Source organism: Protopterus annectens, chromosome 17.part0 (genome assembly GCF_019279795.1).
Source record: "Protopterus annectens isolate FY-2018-M chromosome 17.part0, PAN1.0, whole genome shotgun sequence".
Classification (NCBI taxonomy): domain Eukaryota; kingdom Metazoa; phylum Chordata; order Ceratodontiformes; family Protopteridae; genus Protopterus; species Protopterus annectens.
This window is the reverse complement of record NC_056751.1, coordinates 826,040,335-826,061,597: the sequence shown is the minus strand read 5'-3', so window position 1 is coordinate 826,061,597 and position 21,263 is coordinate 826,040,335. Positions and strand designations below refer to the sequence as shown.

Below are 21,263 nucleotides of genomic sequence, written 5' to 3'. Positions count from 1 at the left end.
TTAGGAGCAGGTGGTTGTCAGTATACATGAGGCAATTGCTACATTGACTCAGGATGCCCATGTCAGTCAGGGTGGCTGGAGAAATGTTAGGAAACTGACTGTTGATAGCAGCAGGTAATTCCTGGTTTGTGTGAGGGCAGATGATCAGTTGTTGCTCTGGGATTAGCAAAAGTACTTAAAACTATAAAGGATTAGCGAGGAAAGTGGGGTGATGCTTGACAGAGCTTAGCTGAGCTGCCTGAAGTGCAGCAGTGCACTACCAAGTTGCCTGAAGAGCAGCAGGGAAACCTGAGATGGTTTCATTGAGTGGTGTTCGGGGTAAAAAATGTGATTCTAGGCATTTATGTCTGTACAAGACACTGCAAACCCCCGTTGCACGGTGTGCAGCTATGCCAAATTCTGAGCAGCTCCAGTAAACCGAGCACAAACCCTTGCAAACATGGTGCTTAAGTATAAACAAATTCAAACAGTTCTAACACAATCTACCAATAGAAAAGCCCCTCACAGAGCCTTTATTCCAGCAATCTCCAAGGTTTTACTATGTCTCAGCAAGTCAGATCCTGTGTCCAAGCTCAAAAGGGTAATTTTCTTAGTTACAACTATTTGCTCCCCCATTGTTTCTAATTATTATTCTGCAGGGGATTTTTAAAATATGCCAACTTATTAGGTATCTGTATTATCTTTCCCTCAGCTTGGCTTGTGATTTTAGTCCCTACTTATGAATGTGCGAAGTGAAAGCTAGGGGTGATTCTATTCAGTAAGCTTGAATGTTTTCTAGTGGACAGCCATCAAGGCCGGAGATGCCCCATCTTCCGTTGCACATATGAATACATTTTGTTGGTAAGATCTAGCTGTTCCAAGGACACTCATTTTTGAACAAAGGTGGTAAGAGATTTCACAATTTTCAGATCACCATATGACCGTGTTGTCATTGTAAAGAAACATTCCCTTGATGTCAAATGAGATGCTGCAAGATATAATGTACAGTGAGAAAAGCAAAGATCTAATCATTAAACCTTTAAAATTTGACATTGCTGCTAATCCATAATAATCCTCAGGCATCTGTGATGGAGATAGACAGCAAACCACTGCATGTAGAGCTACAGTCTATAGATTGGCAGTTCTTTAAACAAGAAGGAGGGGGTCTTCTGAACCAGAGACCTTTGGGAGATCAGTAAAGACTGATGATGTAAATTGTACAGCTTTCATATCAAGGTATGAACTGTTTGTAAGTGGTACAACTTCTGTTAGTACCAAGTTGTTTCTTGATGCCATACTTCTGAAGCTATGTTGCTGGTTTGAGACTAAGACATTAGTTTCATTACAATTCTTTAGCTGCTAATGCTTTTTTCAGAATCTTGGCAGTAATGACTAGAGAGAACTTGTCCTGTAGGATTCCTGACCGACTTACTGAACCAGAACTGTATTTTGGGATTGGAATTATGTTCAATATTTTTCACAGCTGTGGGCTTTACCTGAGGAGAGAGAGGTTTGCAATATATTTTTAGTGGAGTGGCAATGAAATTACAACCCCAGAACTGCATTGTAAAGGACAGCTAATCCTGTAGGGGCATAAGTAAGAATTTCATTAAACTATCAATTTAATTTGGTACTTCTAAGAGCTTGAAATGGTGGTGAAACTAGAGACACCCTACAGTTAGCTTAAATGTATATGAGAGGGGTTGATAGCTGTTACTGAGATAAAATGCAAAGTTCTGAACAAAAGTTTCACCTTACGTTTGTTTCCAATAACTAAGTAAGGCTCTCACCTTGAGTAAATTGTGTTGTCATTCTGTTTCTCTCTGACCAGAACCATTTTGGTTTGCCAGGCTGGTACATTTGATATTGCAGGCTGCAGCTCAGCTGTCAAATGAGGTAGGGCAGGGATTCAGCCAACTGAAAGGAAAAAAATAAAGTAGTTGTGCTGATGATGGGTCACAAGCCCTCCCAGTGCTCAGCCCCCACTGTTAGCCATACAAAAGGGCTCTGAAAAGCAAGTCTAGTTGGAAAAAGAAGCCCCATGGTCTAATGTGGGGAGTTGAAATGGCACAGCAAGAGGGTGGTGAAAGGATTAACAGGTGATGGGGAAGATCTGGATGATCAAGGCTGGGGGAACCAAACAAAAGATACATGGCCCTATAAGTATGGGTCCTGAGTTTTATTTATTTATTTAGAACAGAAAAGAGACCAATTGTGGTATTGATTTAGAAGTCTTGGAGATCTGTAGCTTTAGTGAATCATGATTTATATGTTCTACCATCACAGAAGTAACCACTAACCCTTCATGATGAAGGACATATTTACCATGACAGTGGACATGAATGTACATGTTTTTAATCACAACACATTTTGTTAGTATACCAGTAAAACGTAAAAATAGTTATTGGTTAAGGAAGGAGCAAAAGTACTCTAAATGACAATCCTATATTAATAATTTTGCCTGATGTCATGCTTAATCTTTCTGAATGCCTTTAATACACTGCCTTTAAGTCACAGTCTTACAATGTTCTTTTTTTAGGTGAACTATGTTATTGGCTCAGATAAACCGTGATTCCCAAGGGATGGCAGAGTTTCAGGGAGGTGATGGTCAGCATGTTACTCTGTGTTTGGCTGAAGCTGTTTCGGTAGCAGGTAAGCATGCAGTTATTCAGAATATTTTTACAATTGACTGTTAAAGGCAGTATTAATCAAAAAGAGTGGTTCTGTAAGTATCAGGGAAAACGTATCAAAATGAACATTAATATCACCTAGAAACTGCAGTCTGATTAACTTGTTCGGGACGTGTTGAAAAGCATGACTTCTCTTTTCCTTGAGAATGCCCCAAAACATATCTGGTAAGTTTTATAGGGTACAACTGGAAAGACCTGTCTCAGAATTTGTGCACACCTCTCATTTAGTAAGAATTTGTGTTTAAGTAGGTAAACACTGTTGAGCAAGCATATTTTTGAAATAGCTGATCTTACTTATTGCATAATAGTGGCGTTTCACATAATTTTATAGAAAAGGCTTGTAGAGTAACTACATAAGTTAAGTCTGTGAACTGCAAATAGGAAATATCCTGTAGCCAAGGGTCTGATTCACAAGCAGATACTATGGGGTACTAAAGTCCATTATCTGATCAGAATTTCTAGATCACTCTTGAAAGTGGGCAGTTATATCTAGTAGGTTTTATTCAGTTAACAAATACTGATAACATAAATAAAATAAAATAATTGCAGTCCAAATGTATGTCTTGCTCATATGGTAGATGTCTTTGAAGCATTTATAATAATTTCTATGACCGCTTCATTGACATATATTTAAGATGAACAGGATACGTTTATAGCCTCAGGGCCTATGGTGCTCTTGATGTGATCTGCAGGGTGTCTTTGCAAAACCAGTCCTCTTGGAGAAATATAAAGCCAGTACCAAGTTTTATTCAATGGATTAGTGTTCTTATCATAGTCTTTTGACAAGAATGCTAATCTGTCCTTTAAAGACTGAGTATTGGCATCGTATTTGTCTAAGGAGAACTTGCTCAGCTAAGACATCCTCATCCTATAGGTAACAGTCAGGAACATCATAGGCCCTGAGGCTGTGAAGTTTTCCTATCCGTCTTAAATGTCTTTAGTTTTGCTTCTCACTCAGTGTGTGGTTCAGGTTGGATAACAGTTGCCACTTCATTCACAGTTGAATACTAGTGGCTCTTGATTTGACGTAGAGGGATAAAGGCCTGTCTGCGACCCAGGCAGTAATGCCTTTGATGTGTAGATGCTGGTGTGGGGAAGGAGAGGAATGAAGAGGCTCTGGCTGCTTTCCTGCCTTGGGGGGAGGGGTTCATATGCTGGGGGCACACTTTAGAATCTCCAGTATAGAACAGTTGAAGGCAGTTTGGTCATGTCACATACATGGATATGGGTATGTGAAACAGTAGCCTATTGTGTGTCAACTCCCAGGACATAAACATGCCCAGGGGAGTTAGGATTGTAATCTAAGCAGTCTCCCTCTTGTATACTTGTGGCAGTTCCCTGGCTCCTACATTGCCTTTCTTTTCAGCCACTTGCATCTCCAGTACAGAGTGACTGGTAAAACTTACTGGCAGAGTTATAAATGGGCCTTAGATTTCACTGTTGAAAGTTTATGGGGTAGTCATGCTGACAGAGATAGCCCAACCTGCACAAAATCTGAATCTGTCTGCAAAAAAAAAAAAAAATTGCAGTGATTCCATGGTAGTATGAATACAGTGATTGCTGTGATAGTACAAACACAAGTAACAGTGCTTTCCATGGTAGGACAAAGATGTACACTAATGTATTTATAGACTTAGATTTATTGAGTTTTTGCTATGTATTTGGTGAACTGCTCAGAAGTTTTCATAAATCTTCATGTAACTCTGCTGTGGGAATGAGTGCTCAGTTGTGCAAAGAATGTTGCTTAGGTTTTTACAGATGAATTTAATCTCTTTTGAGTGTTAACTCTGTGTTTGGCCAGAAAACAGTGGCTCATATATATGTCCTTAGGCAGCAAATGGGCATTATGAATGAGCATTTTTGCAGCAGACCTCTCTCTCTTCCCCTTTATTTGGTATTAGCAAAAGAACCTATCAAATCAATAGAAATGTACCCTGTGATATTAGGTGTATGCTGTAGCTGCTTGTTTAACTCATCACATCTGAGTGACGCCTCCAGGTGCATCTGCAGTTAACTCCTATTGACACCTCTAGGCATCAAATATTGCTTGTTCATATTTGCATCAATAATTTTAAAAACATGCTACGTACAAGGTTTTAAAATATTTCATCTTAAAGTTTACACAATGGCAAACTCAGCTGTAGTAATATTTGACCTCTGTCTAGTGCAGGTACATATATATTAACTATTGTTTTTATATTCATTTATACAGATATTTAGAAAAATGTGAAAATTATATCTCAACAAAATAGTAACACAGACAGAACTCCTTAGCCTCATGTGAAAGCTCTCAGATGAATAAAATGCTGTTGACAGTATCTGTGTAACTTGAGAGGTTGATGAGATATTGTAAAATGTTTATAAAATATTACAAACATAATAGTTCATGTGTTTACTGTGAGTTATAAAATTTGGTTTAAGACCTAGACCCTAAAGAATACTACTACTACTATAAAAATACTTAGTGCTGAAGAGTTTGCCATTAATACTTCTTTCATAACCCCAATGGTTCCAGAGATATGAGCATTTGTTATAGCCGGCTTTAGGCACCAGCGAACCCTGCGGTTGCTGGGGACCATTAGCCACAGCAAGTTATCTTATCGTGATATTTTGTAACATGTCTGTTAAACCAACAATAGCTAGTACAGCAGTCATGTATACCTAAGAACCAGGGGGGGGGGGTAATAATAACTCTTATTTATATCTCCTTCAAAATTCAAAGATCTTTAGTTATGGTAACACTGTTTTGTCAAGTAACAGTCTTCACGATTCCATTAAATATTTTACCACTGAAATAGTGCCCCCTGGCTTAGTTAAACCCTACTGGTGGACATACTGTCCACTAAAACTAACAACTTGGCTAGCTGTAGGTACCTGCAATACCCGTGACTGCAGGGGGGCCCTTAATCATCCTTAACTATGTGGGGGCCCCACAAATGCTGCTGTTGGTTGGGGAAAATGAGGTGAAAAAAATGTAATTAATTTTTGCTTGCACTGTTTAACCTGAACAGGGCTGTGATATGACCCTGTTAGGATAAAGCTGATAATCAACATGAACAAGGTTAGCACTGGAGAGAGATCAGCAGCCAAGAGTGACTCATCTCAGTGCACACCATGGATTTTAAGAAGAGCTAATGTTTCTGATCTTCAGGGATGTTTTCTCTTTCAGGGAGTTTAATAAATGCTGCCAGTATACCAGGTACTGTAACTCTGAATGCCTTTGCTGAAGAATTCTGCTCAGTGCCAAAAGTAATAGCAAAATAAAGGCTCAGAATGAGGAACACATTTTAAATATTGCTCTAATTCACTTAAAAAGTTACTAGAATAGCACATTTTGCATCAACATGCATTTTTTGGACAATAAGAAGTACAAAACTATGATGCCTGCATTTACTGACTGTCTAATCTTAAATGATTTGCCAGCAAATAAAACTTTTTTTTATGAAGGACAGTACAAAATTATGAGGCAAAAATCAAGGAATATCTGTGAAATCAGGGACAGTGACAGGTATTCATTTACTCCTCAATGAGGTAAAGTGACTTCTGCTGTTTGACTGCTAAATAGCAGTCACTGATCTGGTGTGGCAGCACCAGTGTTGCACAATGTATTGCTGTTTGCTGAAATAAGTACAAAACTAGTATTGCTGTGACTTGTGTGTGTGTGTGTGTGTGTGTGTGTGTGTGTGTGTGTGTGTGTGTATGTGTATAAAAAATATAATTGATTTTTATCAGTACACACATCCAATAATGCCAGGGCGCACACATTTTTCTTCTGGGTATCCGTAAAAAACTGCAGCTAACAAGCAATTATAGTTCAAAAGTAAGGTATAAAATATATCACACAACATTCAGACACTTAGATTTTCTTGGAATCTGGTGGCTCCTCCACTTTCCAGACTGTATAAATGGATGGGGGGGGGGAGTCCCTTATTCATCCTTGACTGTGTGGGGGGCCCCACAAAAGCTGTTTCTGGTTGGGCAAAAATAAGGAGATAATTATTTAATTTTCTGATTATGCTCTTTAACCTGAACAGGGCTGTGACATGACCCTGTTAGGATAAAGCTGATAATGGCTTCAGCTATTAAACGCACCCATTTTCCTCACATTCATGCATAAGGCATGTACACAGGTGGCTGCCTTTGGGGATTAGGGTTGAGGAGTGAGGAGGCATGCTATGTATCTGTATTTCAGCAGTCACTTAAAATACATGACTGTGGCCATTTGAACCTTTGCTTTTATCCCAATCTAACACCAGAGGGATGCATAGGCAGTGACTGTCTTTTTTGGGGGATTAGGGAGGCAGACAGTATTCCAAGACAGGATTTGTGTATCCTCACTACAAACTGGCTTGTTAGTTTATTGTGAACTACTGTTTTGTCAGCTTTGAACGTTAAGCCGTGGGCACAACTTATGTCTTCATTGAAAGAAAAACGTAAGACTGCAGTTCTTTTACTTATGAATTTTGTTTAGGTTACTGCTGGAATAAAAGATTGGGACATGCTTTAAAATGCATTCTAGAGCATCTGTAATCCCGGTGGCTTCTGGGAGAGTGTCTTAATTGAGTTATTTCCTAAATGGTTATCACTGTGCTGTCTTGGTCAGGAAATGTATGTTGAAAGGATGCAAGGGAAACTAAAGCTGAACGGCAACACTGAATTTCTTTCTTTAATCATAATTTCTGTTCAAACCATCATTGGATGAAAAGGTTGTGTAAAAAAAAAAGAGCATATATAAAGTCATGGTTTCTTGAAAAACCTGAAGAGAAAGGTAAAATGTGAGGAAATGGAAGAAAAAAGTAATATGAATGGTGGTGTTTGGAACCCAAGATGGGGAGCACTGGTGGATGTATATGTGCTTTGGGGGGGTATCGGTGATTGCTTGGTATGGTATATGCTATTCTGGGTCCCTGTCAGAAAGACAAAAGCTCACAAGAGCAAATGTCAAAAGACCAAATTGGGAACATTGAAAATCTCCAAGCATGCCGTACTGTTCACCTAAGGCACTCCACGTCTGAAGATGGTTCAACTGAAATCTTTTCTAGAGAGGTGTAGCAGCCAAACAGACCAGTCAAAAACTTTAAAACTCTACAACTAAGCAGATTGAGTGCTTTCATTCCTAACCCAGAACTTCATCAGAATCTTTCATTTTAGTTATTTTATTTCCTTATATACAGATTATTTAAAGGGCCAGATACAAAAAACGCCTACTGTGCAACATAAAACCATTGCAAAATTTTCCTTATGTAGAAAATCATCTCATCATAATAAAAATAAATATGAATGTGAAATATAGAACCATTTTAGAAAATTCTAAAGCAGTATATTGTATTAATAATTAGAATGATTGTTAAAAAAAATCCATAAAAATGTGTCACTACATAACTTAAACAGTTACTGCGTAACTATATTAAATCAATAACCATAATATGCAATCTTACAATTTTATAGATCACAGTTTTAAATCAGAGTGTATGGAAACCATGCCATTTAACCCTGGAAAAGTCATGGCATTTAATTTTAATTGGCACATAAGTTCCTTAAACTCCAATCACACTTCCCAGTCCCCTCCTCTTGGATCATAGGGAAGTTTTTCAGTTATGCCATATCTAAAAAAATACTACTTTGCAACTTATCAAATGTTTATACAGAGCATTATTAGTATTCATTGTTCTCTTGTCACAAATGTGTTCATAAATCCTTTTAGATAAGACATGTTCAGTTTTACCAACATAAAAACAAGCACATCCCTTACAGATTGCAATATAAACCACCCTAATTGTTTTACAATTTTCTTTAACCAATCTAATTTTACTATTGAGGCCATTATCAATAATAATTTCATCTTTAAAGTATGAGAAAAATGTTTACAAGCTCCGCATGTAATCATTCCTACATTCCTCTTGGTGTAGTTTCCTGAGTTGTGAATCTGTTCCAAGGTTTGTTTCATATTAAAGACAGTTTTATAAACAATGGCTTATCCCCCAGAATGTCAATCAAAGTAGGGCATGTGTTAATGATGTTTAGTTGTTATTGATAATCTCTGTAGTTTTCCACACACACATACATTATATTCAGTAATAAGAGCCCTGCCATAATTCTGCCGTCTCTGAACCACTGTTTTCGTTGTCCAAAATCAACTTATTCATCATGCTGTCACTTCATAACAGGGGTTTATATCTAGAACCCCAGTTTATAAGAATGGAATAGCTAATATCTCTAATAAATATATCTGGGTAAGCTTTATTTTTAAAAACTGTTCCGGATGTCTAAATTCCACTTCCACATCTTCATGTTGTGAAGTCATCTGGGCAGTCCGGGTGAATTGTCCTTTTACTAAACATTTTTTTTCTGACTAATAGGATGATAACTGTTATAATGAAGATATGAATTACTAAATGTTGGTTTCCTGTGGTCCTTAGATATAAAAATCCCTGTCCTATACTAACCAATGTATCCAAGTAATTCATGTCCCTGCTATTGAAATTCCATGTGAACTTAAAGGAAGTGGAATTGTTCAAAAAACTCACAAACACCTCTGCCATTTCCCTTGTGTTCATCCAGGTGATAAAGATGTCATCCAAGTAATGTAAATAAAGTTTACAGTACTTCTAATAACTAGAATTGAACACACAGTGTTTTCCCATGCCAGTAAAACCAAATGTGCTTATATTGAGGCACAAATAGCTCCAATGGCCACCCCTTGATCTTTTTGAAATGTTCACCTTCAAAAAAGATGAAATTATTATCTAAAACAATACCCATCAGGTCCGTTATTAAATTAATTTCCCATCCTGATAGAAAATTACAATCAATTAAACTTTTAAAAAATAGATCTTGACCTTCAGATTTTGGTATAGAGGTGAATAAATCTATAACATCTATTGTAAGAAAATATATATTGTCAGACTATGTATAGTAAGCCAACTTAAAAAATCCGAAGAATCTTTAAATAAATGGGATTTAGAATAAAAAATTGTTTCAATTTCTTATCAATAAAACTGGCTATTGGGTATGTTTTGGAGGCCTTTGCTTGAAACAGTTGGCCTATATTTTAAAGGATGTAGGCCCTTATGTACTTTCAGTATTGCAAAAAATATTGGAATCAAAAGCTTCTTAATTGTTAAATAATTATATTCCTCTTCATTAATACTACCTTCCAATAATAATTCCTCAAGATGTAAATCTATCTTGTGAGACGCAGCGTAAATTTCATTCTGTGAAGAAGTAACATAAGTATTAATATCATATAACATTTTGAACATGGCTGCTGAGTGTTAAACTGAATCAACAATCACTGTGCCTTCACCTTTATCTGGTTGCATAACATGTATAGATCTATCTTGCTTAAAACAGTTAAGAATATCCCTCTCATTTCTGTTAAGATTCCATTTCTTAATGTGTCTGTCGTCATTCTTTAAATTGTAATAATCCTAACTGCAGGCCTTTAAAAAAACATTGAAAACCTGGAAGGTCAAAAAGCAAAGACCTTGATTGTGCAGTATCATGGTGCAGTGAGGATTGGTTTTTGTTCTTTCCCCACTGTAGTGCGATCTTAGAGTTTGTATATATAATTAGTAGAGAGGTGGAAGGTGGCTTGCTTTCCTTTAAAAATGCAGATGTTGTGTTTTTTGCTTTTTGACCTTCTGTGTTTTTGATATTCCTGGTTAGGTCTTTTGATGTTCACTCTTGGGGACTTTCTTCCTTCTGAGATGGACCCATGTTATTCTAAATTTTTTTTTTTAAGTTGTTAGTTCTAAGATTCAAACATAGAAAGTGAAGCTTTCAAAAAGTGCAACTTTGGGCACCAGTTCCAAGACAGACGCACTCTGTGTGTACTGTTTAGGTGCCTATCTCACCTTCACAGTATTTGTAAATCTGTACACACTCTGCAATTAAGGATTGGAAAATTACACTGAAATTGTGCAGGAAAATTAAATTAAAGTTGTTCAGGGTAGAATTTGTTGTTTTCTATGGCCAGTGAACATAGAGTACCACATCTGCGTCAGCTATACTGACCTTGAGAGCCAAAACTGCAGTGATCAGAGAGGAGTCTCCCAGACACAGATGGCACTAAAAACAAAGATAGGCAGAGAAAGAAATGTAATAGTGACAAGTCAGAGTAAGAAATTATCTAAACGTCCTAGGGGTAAGAGGCCAAGAGCAGGCTTGCTAACAGTCCTCCACTCATTTTCTTGATATGTCTACAATTCTGTTAAAAGTTAACAGTGGCAAGTCTTCAGTTAGGTTAGAACCGATTGTATGCCTTTTCTTGAGAAAAGTTCTGGGCTATATATGGTCTCTATATATATATATATATATATATATATATATATATATATATATATATATATATATATATATACATACACACACACACACACACACACACACATCAGTAAGGTCCTTCAAAAGTTGTACCATAGTGTCTGACAAAGAGAAGATGGAGACGTTTATCAGCCTACAGCAAAATATGTCCCTTCCTCTTCTTAAGATATTGGGATAGATAGAAGAACATTGTTTAGTCTCTTTTACTTTGCAGACATCTTGGCTGTTTTGACTGACAAACATGTTTGAGTACTGGTTCCTGAGGTCCTGCAAGCACTGGTGTTTCCATTTTGTCACCTTAGAATGTTGTCCTGGTCTTGGGATCACAACCTTTTGTAGTTGATCCGTTTGATGTTGACCATGCCTTCATTTCTGAAAGCCTCAATGGTGAGTCTTCACATTGGGCATTCCCCTTGGCCTCTGATCTGAGGGATCAGTCTTTCTGGGTCAGCTGTGATGTCTATTCCTTGAGTGCTGATGCTACCATTCTGACCTTTAGGGTTGATGCTGTTGGCATTGAGTTTGAGACCAGTGGAAATGTCAGCCTTTTTTAAAACACCTTTATTAAATTATCATTTTTGACACAGGCAAACACACAATAACAGAAAAGAAAACCAAACCATTTTAACAGGTTTCTATTTAAATACAGTGTGCAGTACATATATTTACTTTGCTACTATCATCAGTCCAACATGACTTAAAAAACTGCTGAGTTCTTGCTTTCCTTTAAATGTCACTCCTTCTCCTCCTAAACATTGTTATGCAGGTATTATTCCTACAACTTTCATTTTCTTCTGTGTAATTTGCTCATTCCTTTTTCTAAAGACCGCACGTCCAGTTCTTTTATCTCTTTTATAACATTCAATACCTGAAATACATTTGGTGTAGACTTTGATTTCCATTTTCTAGTAATTGCTTTTTGGCAGTTAACAGAATTAAACTTAATAAGGCCTTATTATGTTTAGGCAATTCAGAGCCTGTATCCCAGTTTACAGCCATTTGGTCACCCAATATTTCGGATAGAGTACTCGCTAGGGAATATTTAAAACCTGCCAGCTCATTTCACTCCCAAAACATATGTTCCCAGATACCTCTCTCTTCTCCATCACTCCTCCAAAATTTGTTGTCTTATAAAAAAATTCCTATGCAGCCACTTCCAAGCAAAGATCCTAAACCTGATGGACTTGGTTGCATACTTGGGAGCCATACATTTGTCTTCCCATTGTTTTCTTGTAAATTAAAGCAGTCTTTTCTAACCTGCAGTGATTGAGTTATATAGTTATCATGCAATATTGTATATGCCCTAATAATTATCCATTTTTTAACAGCTGCTTCAACTAAAAACTATATCAGAGTAGATCTTTCACTTAAAATTCCTCTATCCCTTTCCCTTTGCCTGTATTCTGAGATTATGCCCTGGTAGGGAGGTCAAGTTTCATTCAATATTGTATATGCCCTAGTAATTATCCATTTTTTAACAGCTGCTTCAACTAAAAACTATATCAGAGTAGTTCTTTCACTTAAAATTCCTCTATCCCTTTCCCTTTGCCTGTAATCTGAGATTATGCCCTGGTAGGGAGGTCAATTTCTATCTTGCAATCCAAATGTCTTCTTGGCTTCATCCCACTCTGTTACTTTTCCCACTTGAGTTACTTGCTCCCAGTATCTTGGTTCCTTTGCCAGGTTTCTTCAGTAAATTCCAGCACCTTTTTGCTTATTTTCTGTACCCCTACTTGCAGTCATCCCTTCTGGCAAAATATCCTTTCTCCATTCTTGTATTGGCTTAGTTGTTAGAATATTTTCTGCTACTTTATGAATATAATGATCTGTATTATTCTCCTTAAGGATATACATCCAAAATCTGAAACTGTCTGTCTATTTCTTGAATTTAGCCCTTGCTTCATCATCATCTCATTCCACTTTGAATTCTAACCTTCTGCTTATATTATATGTAAGAGCATTAACTGTGTAGCTTTAAAATATCTCTTTAAATCAAATAAATCGTAAACCACCTTGTTCTATTGAAACAATCAACTTACCCCGCTTAATTCTTGTCCTTTTTCCCTTCCAGATAAATTCCTTCAATTCTTTATTAATAATTGTCCTAAACTTCTTCTTAGGTTGATAAAAGTATGCCTGATCTATAAATGATTAAAAAACATTTTCACTGCTTGTATCTTACTATCCATATCCATAAGAGTTTCCGGTTTCTCAATTTTTTTATTATTTTTTGTTTAGTCTCTTCCCACATATCCTTAGCTGCCATAATAGAAGCCTTTTAAACCATACTCCTAAGTACTTCATCTTCTGTCCCCACAAATATGTATGTTGCTTAACCAATCCATGTGTGGGTACATAATTTACAACTATAGCCTTTGTTTTATTCTCATTAATTTTATGTCCCAAAAGAAACGGTCCCAGAATGTTCAGCAACACTGAGATGTCTGAATCTGGATTTGTCATGTACAGAATGTCATCTTCAAATGAAACCAACTTTTCTTTATTACTATACCAGTTATATCATATTTCTAAGTCTCTTTTTCCTTGCCAGTGGCTCTAAATATAAAGCAAATAACAAAGGGAAAGAAGACACTCCTGCTTGGTTCCTCTTTTCAATCACAGTTTATCTGAGAGGAACCCTCTCACATTAATTCTTGCCTCCAATTCTTCATATATCTTTCTAATTAACCTTATTATTGTATCAGGGAATGCAAATGCTTCCAATGCCCTACTCATAAAATCCCAGCTTACTTTGTTAAATGCTTTCTCTGCATCAAGACTCACCAGCAACAGAGGTATTTTCTTACATTCCACTTCCCTCTGGATCATTATTGTTCTATTAATCCTGTCAGTTGTTTCCCTTCCCCTACAGAAAACTACATTGATCCATATCTGTCAATTTTGGCAACACCTTTGTCATTCTTTTAGCTGGTATATACATAAACACTTTATAACTGTGGTTTAAAATTGAAATAGATCTATATAGAGCTGAGTCTGAAGGGTCTTTGTCATCTTTAGGTAACACAGACACCACAACTTTCTTCTAAGATGTTGGTGCTTCCCCTCTCTTTAAAATACTGTTAAAACAAAATCTTCCAAATCTTTTTTTTTTAAGAAGAAACATTTTAAATGATCACTTAATGATGTAGACAATCATACATTTATATAAATGAAAACAAACCATATTGACGTAATCTTAGTTGCAAGTGTTATACATCACAGACCATATTGTTTAATGTTTGCAACTAAAATTGTCATCACTTGTAATCTACCCAGTCATTGTCAGTCAAACATCACATAGCTAATTCATATCCTGCCTTCTTTTAAACCTCATTCCTCCCATTATGTATTATTCCCACAATTCCCATTTTTCCTAGGTAATTTACTCCTACCATTTTCTAAAGATTCCAATTCTAGTTGTTTTATTTCTGTTACTATATTCACTACTTCTAGTACAGTTGGTTTAGACTTTGATTTCGCTTTTCTAGTAATTGCTTTTGTGGCAGCCACCATAATTAAACTCAGCAAGGCCTTACTATGTCTAGGTAATTCAGATTCTGTATCATAGCACAGAAAAATCATTTCCCTAGCTACATCAATTTGCTCACCCAGTATATCTGATAGAGAAGTCTGCAGGGAATTTTTAAAGCCTGACAACTCATTACACTCCCAGAAAATATGTTCCCAATTACCTCCTCCTTCGCCATCACACCTCCAACATTTGCTGTCTACCTATGGAAAAATTCTTTGGAGTCTGCTGGGGGTATAAATATACCTATGCAAACGGTTCCAATCAAAAATCCTAAATCATCTAGATTTTGTTGCTTATTTGGGAGATATTGTTTTTTTGTGAATTGCTTATCTAGTCTCTCTTCCCAAACCTTTCTAACCTCCTTTGATTGATTCTTGTAGTGGTTATGCAATATTTTATATACTCTACTAATTATTCCTTTTTTAACAGCAGCTTCTGTTCTATGTTCTAGATTCTATTAAACATTCTACCAGTGCTGGCCTTTCGTTTAGGACCCTCCATTTCTTTCTCTTTGCCTGTACTGTGCAGTCCTAATAAATTCTTGGTGTCTTCCCATTCTATTACCTTTCCCTCTCTAGTTATTTGCTCCCAATACCTTGGTACCTTTGCCAGTTTTCTCCAACAAATTCCAGCCCCCTCATGTCTATTGTCTGTATACCTAATTCCAGTCATCCCTATCAGTAGAATCTCCTTTCTCCATTCCCATGTTGGCTTATTTCTTAGAATACTTTCTGCTACTTTATGAATATAATATTCTGTGTTATTATTATTCTCTTTAATGATTTGCATCTAAAATCCCAGTGTCTCCTTGTTTCTTGACCCCCCCCCCGTTTCATCATCATACCTTTCCACTTTGAATTATAGGTTTCTGCTTGTGCTATGTGTAGTAGCCTTAACTGTGTAGCTGTGAAATACCCCTTCAAATCAAGTAATCCCAATCTGCCTTGTTCTTTTGGAAGAATCAGCTTATCCCCCTTGACTCTTACCATCTTCCCCTCCCAGATAAAATCCTTCAGCTCTTTATAAATTGCTATCTACAACTTTTCATCTGGTTGATAAACAAATAAAGGGACTAAAAACATTTAAACTGTGTGCATCTTGCTATCCATATCCATATTACAGAGCTTCCAGTTTCTTAGTTTTTGTATTATCTTTTTTTAGTCTATTCCTACATAACCTTAGCTGCCACACCAGAATCCTTTTTAATCCATACTCCTAAGTACTTAATTTTATCATGTCCATATAGATATGGATATTGCTGAACCAATTTGGGTGTAGGTACATAATTTGCCGCTTTTTCCTTTGTTTTAGCTTCATTAATTTTGTATCCCGAAAAGATCTGAAACTATGTCAAAATGTTCCATAACCCTGAAATGCCCTTTTCTGGTTTTATCAGGTATAAAATAATATCATTTGCAAGTAGACCCAGCTTTTCTTGACTACCATACCAGTTATATCCTTGAATTTCTGAGTCTCTTATTTTCTTTGCCAGTGGTTCTAAATATAGTGCAAATGACCTACAGCACTCAGGTTTGACCACAAATGCAATACCAGCTTTTAAATCCTGTTTCGCAGTAAAGAGTGATCAGAATGATGGATGGCCTCCCGATCGCACCCCCAACACTTTGTACCTAGGGAGTTGCCCCTCTCACCCCACCCTAGCTATATACTACTGTTGTAGAGGAGTGAGAAGGTTTACTGCGAGCAAGTGTTTTGTAAGTGTGCTGAGTTGACTGAGTTTAAAGATGCATTGCAAAATTCTGGTGAACAAATACTCAGTGAACAAGTGGTAATTGCTAAAGCGAACACTGCTAAGTTGGAGTAGAGAAATTAGAATGTCAGGACAAAAAAATGTTATTTTCTTTAATTGTAAGAAGCCAATAAAATAACCAGAAAGTAGAAACTGACAGTTATACTCACCATGGAAGATATGCTAGATATTATAAAGGAAGTAAAGCAGTTGGAGAAAGACTTGGATAGGGGAAGCAGCAAGATACATACTTTTAAATGGAATGTGTGGGACCGTTACCCTCACAATGGAGGCAGTGATGGGGTGAAAAGAAAATGGTGCAGAAATAAAAGACTACTGAATGGCATGTAAGCTTATTGGTTAGAAGATATCTATAGTTTGAAATGTTGTAAAAATGTTTATAGAAGAAAGTGTAATATGCAAGTCAATAAGTATATGATTATGATATGTGCTCAGCAAAGTTGTGTTAAAAAAATAATGATGTGGTCAATGTATTTAGTAGTAGTATTGATTTGGAAAAGGTAATTATTGAAAAATAGGATGAGGATGTTACATTATTACTCTAAACAAAAAAAAAAAATATCCATGTGGTGGTATCGGATATCCCACCAGCGTCTTATATGGTGTTTCTAAGAGGAGAATGGACAATAAGCTTACCAATGGGATTTGGCAACTGTGTCTAAAGAACAATATTTATGTATTTATTTTATGTATTGCTTTTGTTTACTGGGAAAGTCCAATTAGGCCCAGGACCCATTTTCAGTGGATGGCTGGGGAGAAAAGCTTCAGTCCAGTATCATCTTGGAACTCATAAACAAAGACAATGGTAACCTCCAAACTCTGGATCCCACCCAGTTCAGGTTTGTGAAAGGCAGATCATGCCTCCTGAACCTGATCGACTTCTTTGAGGCAGTCACCAAAGCCATGGATGAGGGTAAGGTGGTTCACACAGCCTATCTTGACCTCGCCAAGGCTTTCAACACCATCCCCCATTCTGGAATTATAGCTAAACTCACTAAACTAGGTATAAATCCCTACGTCACAAGATGGGTTGCCAACTGGCTCACTGACAAAACCCACACTGTAAAAGTTGCAGACTCCAAATCTGACCTCAAAGCAGTGACAAGTGGAGTACCACAGGGTTCCGTCCTGGGACCTCTCCTGTTTGGTATCTACTTCTCTGAAGTACAGGCTAACACAGAAGGCCTCTGGCTAACGAAGTTCGCAGATGACTGCAAACTAGGAGCCATAGTCAAGTCCCCAAATGATGTGGACATCCTACAGAAGGGCCTCACTGAGACAGATGCCTAGTGTCAGAGCCATGGCCTCAAGCTCAATGCCAAAAAGTGCAGTGTCATCCCCTTTGGTAAAAACTCTGTACCCATGAACTACCACATAGGCAGCAATCTACTTAACATCGAATGCGTGATAAGAGACCTTGGGACCCAGGTTGACAGAAGTCTCTCCTTTGATAGTCACATCGCCACAGTAGTCAGGAAGTCCTTGTACATGGCACACCTCATCATAAAAGGGTTCTCATCCAGGAAAAAGAGGTCATTGTTCCCCTCTACTCGACACTCATTAGACCCATTATAGAGTTCAACGCCCCTTTTGGAATGTACCTCACAAGACATCTGCAGCAGCTGGAAAGGCCACAGAAGTACCTCACAAAGAGGATTACTGGCCTCAAACAAATGCCGTACACTGACCGCTTCAAAAAACTCCAGCTTTACTCCGTAGCATATCACCTACTCCGAGGTGATCTCTGCCCAACATATAAAGCTATGTCAAACCCAGAGCTGTTGGACATGCTACACCTAAAGAAATCCCAATCCCTCCGAGCTACACGCTCTAGGGACCTAAACCTTGTCACCACAATAAACAGGACATGCTGGAGGGATAGATTCCTGTCTCAGAGACTTCCTATACTCTGGAACAAGCTACCCATCTATGTCAAGCAAAGTTCTTCATTAGCACTCTTCAAGAAAAATCTTGATGAGTGGATGGGAAATAGGAAATACACCCCGGGGATCACTTCTGTGTGTCTGCTCGACAGTGGCACAGGAAAATAACTTTCTTGGGTGGCGTAAGCCATGGAACCTTGCTGGCTAGGCTTATGTAGGCCCTTCGGCCGATAGCCTAGTACCTACCTATGAACCTATGAACATTGACAATGACATCTGACATAGATACTGTATACTTAAGCAATCTAATGTTGAACAGAAATATTGGGAAGCCACGAGATGATGTGAAAAATAAAAATGAAGTAACCACCAGCGAGGAGAAATGCATACACATGTTTATTGCTGAACGCACAATAAAATGTTGGGCAATTTTGGCAACTATTGCTTTCATCAGAACATAGAACATCCTCTGCAAGTCTATTTTTAAATACCCTCCAGTCAGGATTTCCTGTCACATTGTACAATTGAGACAAACATTAATGAACAATAATAAGTATACTATATTAAACTTTAATAAAAGAACCATAAAAATCCATGAAAAAAATATTCTAAACCCGTGAACAATACAAATAAAAAATTATTTACACTTGTTCCTATACTGATTTTTGGATAAAACCACTTTATAATTAACATGATTATTTAATCCTGGTGCACTGTAAGCATGGAATAAAATTTGCCATCTAGGTTCCCTGTATTCCAATTCGATATCCCTATTACCATTAAAATCCAAAGAAGCATAATCTATAACACTGAAAATGAACTTGTTGAACTGATGAAACTCCATAGAATGTTTTGCTAGGGCATTATCTGTTCTTAATGGAAATGGAATATTGGTGTTCATAAATTCTCTTTTTTAATGCTCTGTTTGCTTTATGTATGTAAAATAAATCACAGGTGAAACAACACACCATCTTAACCACATATTTGGCTTTACACGTGAAAAAAAAACTGGTATAGGGTATTCTTGCTTGCTTCTAGGATTAACAAAATGAGAACTTTCCAAAATGTATATGCACTCGGTGCAGCTATAACATTTGTAGGTACCCCTCCCTGACTTTTATTATCTTCTCTTTCAAAGTACTGTTTGATATTCTTACCTTTTTTGTTAATGAAAAGAAGTTTGTTACGTACCACATCTAAAACCTCCTCTCAGGCTTCTCATATTCTCCAGTTATGACGAATAGCCGCTTTTATAGCTGCACTATCCAAGGAGTGCACCACTGACTTAGCTGAAAACCAATCTTGTGTCATGTCATGAGTCATCCTGTTTTGATAGGTTCGACTTCTTTCTTGTTGGATAATGTTCTGCACTAATTTAGTCGGCTACCCCCTATATATAGACATGTCTGGATGCGCTTATGTGATTTTGTGGAACCATTTAAATATTCTTTCATTAATGCTCCCTTTGATAAAACCTCCTTGATCAGCCCCATACTGAAAGATGCACTCTGAAGGTGCGAGCAGGAAGGGAAAACCTCGTCTGCTGTGGGTGTACATTTTTTGACACCTCAGTAGTCCTTTTCTAGGAACCAATGAGGCAGATGGAAAGTGTGGTTTAAGAAATCCCAGGACCTCTTCCAACATCCAGATGGGGACAGTTCCCTAGGGGCAGAGGGGGGAATTTAAATGAAAGACACCATCCTTGTGGGGGAGGTGTTCCGCATAATTAGGGATCCAGGGATACTTTCTCTGACAGATCTATCAGTGTTCCTGAAAGGAGGGCTGACTGTCCAACTCTGGAGGTAGTCAGGAGTTGTCTATTCCTGCACCAGAGAGCCTACCTAAAAATTACAAAAGATTTGTGGGTGCGGAAGTTAATATCCAGAGGTTGTATAATACCATTTTTTCCATCCACCCCCACTCGTATCAAACAAAATCCCTGATGTTCAACCCAGTCAGAGGGAAGTAGCAGCAATAGAAATAAAAAAGCTGCTAGGAAAAAAGTTATCCAAGAGGTTCACCCAGAGTCTGGAACTTATTCAAGATTCATTTTAGTGCCACAAAAGACAGAGGACTGGAGACCAATCTTGGATCTTAGCAAACTAAATCAATCAGTTCAACATACTAAGTTTCGGAGAGTCAAGGTTCAGTCCATTCTGTCATTTCTGCAAAAGGTTGACTGGATGTACCCAACAGATATTCAGGATGTGTACTATCGCTTTAAAATGAGCAGACTATTCAGACATTATCTACGCTTCTGGCTGGGAGTTGGTTATACCCGGTCCAGATCACTGACCTTTGGTCTCACCGTAGCTTCTAGGGTGTTTACCAAGTGCATGGCAGTAGTTGCAGTTCACTTGAGACTGTGGGGATCCTGAGTGTTTCTATATCTGAATGACTGGCTCCTGACCACTCCAACCAGACACCAACTAATTCAAGCATGGGACTACTTAATCCAGCTGTGTTCTCATCTGGGGATTTCTGTCAATTACATCAAATCTCAACTCAGTCCAACTCAAACTCTGGAATTCATTGGTGCCGTTTTCAATACGGTCACTCAAATAGCTTCTCTCCCTCTGTCTCTGATTCAAACAATTCATTTCCAGGTCAAAAAGATCATTCAGAGCTCTTCTGTTTCAGCCCATCTCATACTCCAAGTGTTGGGGTCCATGTCAGCAGCAATCACCCATATACCGCTAGCAAGGTTCCATATGAGAAGCCTTCAATGGGCACTCACAACTCAATGGTCAGTTCTCCAACAGCCATTATCAAGTCAAGTCAAAATAATCCAAGCTTGCAAGAATTACCTTCTGTGGTGAATCCACTCCAGTCAAGTACAAGAAGTCTGTCCCTTTGTTCTCCCTCAACCCAAGGCCACAGTGACCATGGACACTGTTCAGATTGGGTGGGTGGGGCACTTCTTGGGAAGGATGGTCTAAGGGACATGGTCCTCTGAAGAGGCCAACATGCATATTAATGTCTTGGAGATGAGAGCTGACCTTCTAGTGTTGCAGGCCTTCCAAGACACACTCCCATCGTGGACTGTTGCGATACATATAGACAGTATGCTGGTGGTGTAGTAT

General features: G+C 37.8%; 1 protein-coding gene across 1 annotated transcript in view; it reads left to right on the top strand.

The window, feature by feature from the left end:
* ZNF143 (zinc finger protein 143) overlaps positions 1 to 21,263 on the top strand; it is a 752,158-nt gene that overhangs the window by 170,351 nt on the left and 560,544 nt on the right. Inside the window, exon 3 of the mRNA XM_044059280.1 lies at positions 2,519 to 2,631. Within this exon, the coding sequence (XP_043915215.1) occupies positions 2,526 to 2,631 (106 nt within the window). The 5' untranslated portion in view covers positions 2,519 to 2,525. The remainder of the gene's footprint in view (positions 1 to 2,518; positions 2,632 to 21,263) is intronic.